Below are 6,241 nucleotides of genomic sequence, written 5' to 3' on the forward strand. Positions count from 1 at the left end.
GAGATCTAGCTTCAGCCTCAGAGATCTAGCTTCAGCCTCAGAGATCTAGCTTCAGCCTCAGAGATCTAGCTTCAGCCTCAGAGATCTAGCTTCAGGCTCAGAGATCTAGCTTCAGCCTCAGAGATCTAGCTCAGCTTCGGTGGGTCTGGATGAACATTATATGACCTTGTGCGTCACAGCTGCTGTTTCCAAGCATACATCATGCTACAAACATTACATACACACCTTTCCACCTGCACACATACAGGCACACACACAACCGACAGAAAGACAATTGTTTTCCTACAACACACACACGCCAACACACGCACGCAGGCACGCACGCAGACACACACACACAGACACACACACGCAGGCACGCACGCACGTAGATGCACAGACACACACACACACGCAGGCACGCACGCACGTAGATGCACAGACACACACACACACCTGCGTCAGTCTATCCTGAAGCTCTTTCTCTTTGCCTTGGTTCTCTTCTCTCTGTGCCTCCCTCTCTTTTTCCGTCTGCTCTCCTCTCTTCTCCAGCTCTGCAACAAAAGTCGGAGAGACTCTTCATGATGAATCTTTACCAGTGCCTCTCTTAGGGCCGCTTTGCTTACCTTGCATGGTTCGTGCCGTCCTCTTGTTCTTTTCCTCTGCTACGTCCAGTTTCTGTCTCTGAAATGGCAAACAAACAAACAAAGAACAACAAACGACACTCTTCAGTAGGTCCTATGATTGAGTGTAGTCCGGCCGAGGGGTGCAAAGGTGAACGGCAAGGCACTGGAGTGACGAACTACCCTTGCTGTCTCTGCCTGGCCGGCACCCCTCTCTCTCCACTGGGATTCTCTGCCGCTGACCCTATTATGGGGGCTGAGTCACTGGCTGCTCGCGCTCTCCCATGTCGTCCCTAGGAGGGGTGCATCAAGTCATGCCAGGATTTCTTCGCTATACTCGACTTGAGTGGGTTGAGTCCCTGACGTGATCTTCCTGTCCTGTTTTGCGCCCCCTCAGGCTTGTGCGGTTTGGGAGAGCTATGTGGGCTATACTCTGCATTGTCTCAGGGTAGTAAGTTAGTTGTCTGTTGATATCTCTTTGGTGGTGTGGGGGCTGTGCTTTGTAAAAACGGCTCTATAAATACATTTGATTGATTGATTGATTGACTAGAGAGCAATAACATTCTTTCTCCATGAGCTATACAGGGAAGGCTAACAATTTTTATCGTCGTGACCGTGTGTGTGTGTGTACACGTGTGTGTGTGTGTACACGTGTGTATGTGTACACAGGCGTGTGTGGACACGTGGTGTGTATAACCTGTTGTGTGTTATTGTGTGTGTGTGTGTGTGTGTGTGTGTGTGTACACGTGTGTGTGGGTGTCTCACCAGGCTGGTTAGCTGCTGTTCCAGGGAGCTCTTGTCCTCTTCTACAGAGCATAGCTGTTTCTGCCTGCTGTCCAGATTCACATTCAGTTCACTGATCTGGAGGGAAGACAGACAGGAGACATAGTAATGTCCAAAGGGAGGCAAAACCAGAAAAAACAGATGATTGTAAATGCAAAGACCATGGGAATGACCGGGCTGGAACAAAAGCCTACACACACAGGGTGGAACAAAAGCTGTGCGCACACAGCAGACCAGGACTGGCAGCCTGACCATATTAAACAGACATCAGCTTCGGAACATATACTGAACAAAAATATGAATGCAACATGCAACAATTTCAATGCTTTTACTGAGTTACAGTTCATATAAGGAAATCAATCAATTGAAATAAATGCATTCGGCCCTAATCTAAGGATTTCACATGACTGGGCAGGGGTGCAGCCATGGGTGGGTCTGGGAGGGCATTGGGGCGCAGCCAATCAGAACGAGTTTTTCCCCACAAAAGGGCTTTATTACAGACAGAAACACTCCTCTGTTTCATCAGCTGTCCAGGTGGCTTGTCTCAGACGATCCCTCAGGTGAAGAAGCCAGATGTGGCGGTCCTGGGCTGGCATGGTTACACGTGGTCTGCGTTTGTGAGGCCGGTTGGACATACTGCCAAATTCTCAAAACTTTTCTTTCAGCTCATGAAACACTTTACATGTTGTGTTTTATATTTTTGTTCAGTATATATTTGTGTACCTCCATTTAGTATGAATGTTACAAAGTTACAAATGGAATAATGGTCTGGTTACTTATGACAGAAACAAAAGAAGGGAGGTTGGTCGGGGAGGATGGGTGGGAGGAAAAGTGGTCTAAGAGCAAGACGTATAATACTATACAATGCATTCGGAAGTATTCAGCCCCCACATTTTCAGACCCATTTTCCCCATTTTGTTACATTACAGCCTTATTCTAAAATGTATTAAATAAAAAAAATCCTCATCAATCTACAGACAATACCCCATAATGACAAAGTGAAAAAATTTTTTTTGCAAATGTATGAAAAATAAAAAACAGAAATACCTTATTTACGTAAGTATTCAGACCCTGAGATATGAGACTCGAAATGGAGCTTTGGTGCATCCTGTTTCCATTGATCATGTTTCTACAACTTGACTTGAGTACACCTGTGGTAAATTAAATTGATTGGACATGATTTGGAAAGGCACACACCTGTCTATATAAAGGTCCCACAGTTGACAGTGCATTTCAGAGCAAAAACCAAACCATGAGGTTGAAGGAATTGTCTGAAGAGCTCCGGAGCAGGATTGTGTCAAGGCACAGATCTGGAGAAGGGTAACAAAACATTTCTGCAGAATTTAAGGTCCCCAAGAACACAGTGGGGTCCATCATTCTTACATGGAAGAAGTTGAGAACCAACAAGACCCTTCCTACAGCTGGCTACCCAGCCAAACTGAGCAATCGGGGGAGAATGGCCTTGGTCAGGGAGGTGACCAAGAACCCGCTAGTCACTCAGAGAGCTCGAGTTGCTCTGTGGAGATGGGAGAAACTTCCAGAAGGAGAACTATCTCTGCTGCACTCCACCAATCAGGCCTTTATGGTAGAGTGTCCAGACGGAAGCCAATCCTCAGTATAATACACATGACAGCCCGCTTAGAGTTTGCCAAAAGGAAAATAAAGACTCTCAGACCATGAGAAACAAGATTCTCTGGTCTGATGAAACCAAGATTGAACTCTTTGGCCTGAATGCCAAGTGTCATGTCTGGATGAAACCTGGCACCATCCCTACGGTGACGCATGGTGGTGGCAGCATCATGCTGTGGGGATGTTTTTCAGCGGCAGGGACTGGGAGACTAGTCAGGATCGAGGGAAAGATGAACGGAGCAAAGTACTGAGAGATCCTTGATGAAAACCTGCTCCAGAGCACTCAGGACCTCAGACAAGTCTCTGAATGTCTTGAGTGGCCCAGCCATAGCCCGGAATTGAACCCGATCAAACATCTCTGGAGAGACCTGAAAATAGCTGTGCAGCGACACTCCCCATCCAACCTGACAGAGCTTGAGAGGATCTGCAGAGAAGAATGGGAGAAACTCCGCAAATGCAGGTGTGCCAAGCTTGTAGCGTCATACCCAAGAAGACTCAAGGCTGTAATCGCTGCCAAAGGTGCTTCAACAAAGTACTGAGTAAAGTGTCTGAATACTTATAAAAATGTGATATCAGTATTTTTATGTTTATAAATTTGCAAAAAGAATTAAAAAACAGTTTTGTTTTGTCATTGTGGGGTATTTTGTTTTGTCATTGTGTGTAGATTGATGAGAGATTTTTTGGGGAATCCTTTTAGAATAGGGCTGTAACGTAACAAAATGTGGGAAAAGTTAAGGGGTCTGAATACTTTCCGAATGCACCGTACGTTTCCAAATGCACTCCAAGATGTATGATACATTACATCATCTAATTTCTATGATTTGTACAACCAGACAAGATGTATGATACATTACATAATCTAATTTATATGATTTGTACAAACCAACAAGATTGTATTGACATACATAATCAAATTTTATATGATTTGTACACCAGACAAGCATAAGATGAACATTACATAGATCTAATTATCATGATTTGTACAACCAGACAAGATTGTATGATCATTACATAATCTAATTTTATGATTTGTACAACCAGCAAGAATGTATGATACATTACATAATCTAATTTATATGATTGTACAACCAGACAAGATGTATGATACATTACATCATCTAATTTTATGATTTTGTACAACCAGACAAGATGTATGATATCATTTACATCATCTAATTTAATTGATTTGTACAACCAGACAAGATGTATACACATTACTAATCTAATTTATATGATTTGTACAACCAGACAAGATGTATGATGCATACATAATCATAATTTATTATTTGTACAACCAGAAAAACAAATGTATGATACATTACATAATCTAATTTATATGATTTGTACAACCAGACAAGATGTATGACATTACATAATCTAATTTTATGATTTGTACAACCAGACAAGATGTATGATACATTACATCATCTAATTTTATATTTGTTACAACCAGACAAGATGTATGAACATTACATCATCTAGATTTATATGATTTGTACAACCAGACAAGATGTATGATACATTACATCATCTAATTTCTATGATTTGTACAACCAGACAAGATGTATGATACATTACGTCATCTAATTCGTATTATATTGTACGACCAATACTCCGTTCATAACGTAACGTAATGCAACATATCATACTAAATAGAGGGACACAAATTTATGTCCCAAATTCTACAAATTTCCCTGAGGCCAGGTTTGGATTTGAGTTGCCCATCCCTGGTAGAGGAGTAGGAGCTAAGGGGTTATTAAGGGGATGTTTTTTGACCATGACTATGAGATCCCCCACCTTCTTCTCCTGGGACTGGGCCCGGGCCTTGAGGTTGCTGAGCGCCTCTGGTGACAGCGACACAGCGCCCCCTGTCTGCTGGGAGGAGCGTAGTCTCATCTGCAGCTCCGCTACCTCTCTCTCCAGCTCCATGATCCTGGACCGCTCAGACACTGTGGCCACCTGAGGAGAGAGAAGGGGGAGGGAGAATAAGAGGGGGGAATGAGAGGGCAGAGAGTAGAGAGAGCCAGCCCTAGCCCATCCAGCTTTTTTGAGATAGGGCAACAATATATTTGAAAATAAATCCAATATAATTTATGCCCTATATGAAGAACAGTATCAAGGCAGGGTAAGAATGTGCAGATAAGACTAAGGTACAAGTCGCAGCAGCATGAGAACAGCTTTTTGTTCCAGAGAGTTTGGGGCATCCAGAAGAAACATTGTGGAATGCTGTGGCAATTTGAGTATTTCCTCCTGAGACAAGAGTCCTTTTGATTACATTTCTTCAACATTCTGTCTTTAAGATGTCTAAATGAAGAACTAGATAGAAAACAATTTCAGTAAAATGTGCTCTGCTCACAAGGAGGTACTTTCTTCCATTTTCCCTATATAATATTGTATACAAAATGATTGACGCATTTGTCTCCCCGTTTTTTATCTATTGTACACCTATATTACTTGACATGGATTAAAAAAACTAGATGTATTAATGTTTTTCCATATATGTCTACTGTGTAATATTTATTGTGATCTTAATGTACTATATGTATTTAACTGACCGGATGTACATGCCTCTAGAGGTATTTCAGTAGGTGTGTTTCACAGTGGTGTATGACCTGACGAAGAGCCAACTCGGATCGAAACGTTGTCTTTATTGTGCGTCTGATTAAATCACCATGGGAGCATACCAGAGCTGCAAACATTCCTTTTTTCTTTGCCAGATGGCTGTGGACATCTATATCGAAAACTACATGCGCAACATACACCCCAACCCTACTGTGTCTAGAATGTAAGATCCAGGAATATCCAGAAGTAGTACCCAATGATGTTGTATATCTTATGTCTATGATGGCATTACCCTAGTGTCCTCTAAATCCCTCTGCAGTTTGTCAGCTTTGGTCTTTTCAAACAGAAGGCTCTGCTCAAGCTCCTTAATATGGGCTTGCTCCAGTTTGGTCTGCGTCTGTTAGTCAGAGAGAAGAGGAGGAAGAGGAGAACACACCAACACCAGCGTCACATGCCAGCACCATGCCACACACAAGGATAGGACAGAAAACAATGATGTCATAGTAGAGACCAGGAAGTAGGAAGTGCATATGAGAGCCAAAGGTTTTATTTCAATGGGTTCTATTTTATTTCAAATGTTATATTCCAAAGATTCTATTAGGACAAATCCTCAATGAGCAGACCCATATATAGAGGCATATAGAGCAGACCCATATATAGAGGCA

At 42.5% G+C, this 6,241-nt stretch overlaps 1 protein-coding gene across 1 annotated transcript in view; it reads right to left on the bottom strand.

Moving 5' to 3' along the window:
• The window catches only part of LOC111980033 (CAP-Gly domain-containing linker protein 1-like), a 38,195-nt gene that overhangs the window by 24,318 nt on the left and 7,636 nt on the right, over positions 1–6,241 (bottom strand). The window contains exons 7-11 of the mRNA XM_070449539.1: positions 5,869–5,973; positions 4,812–4,973; positions 1,368–1,463; positions 606–663; positions 436–533 (exon numbers count right to left, since the gene is read on the bottom strand). Coding sequence (XP_070305640.1) covers positions 436–533; positions 606–663; positions 1,368–1,463; positions 4,812–4,973; positions 5,869–5,973 — 519 coding nt within the window. The remainder of the gene's footprint in view (positions 1–435; positions 534–605; positions 664–1,367; positions 1,464–4,811; positions 4,974–5,868; positions 5,974–6,241) is intronic.

Source organism: Salvelinus sp. IW2-2015, linkage group LG20 (genome assembly GCF_002910315.2).
Source record: "Salvelinus sp. IW2-2015 linkage group LG20, ASM291031v2, whole genome shotgun sequence".
In the NCBI taxonomy this organism is placed as follows: Eukaryota; Metazoa; Chordata; class Actinopteri; order Salmoniformes; family Salmonidae; genus Salvelinus; species Salvelinus sp. IW2-2015.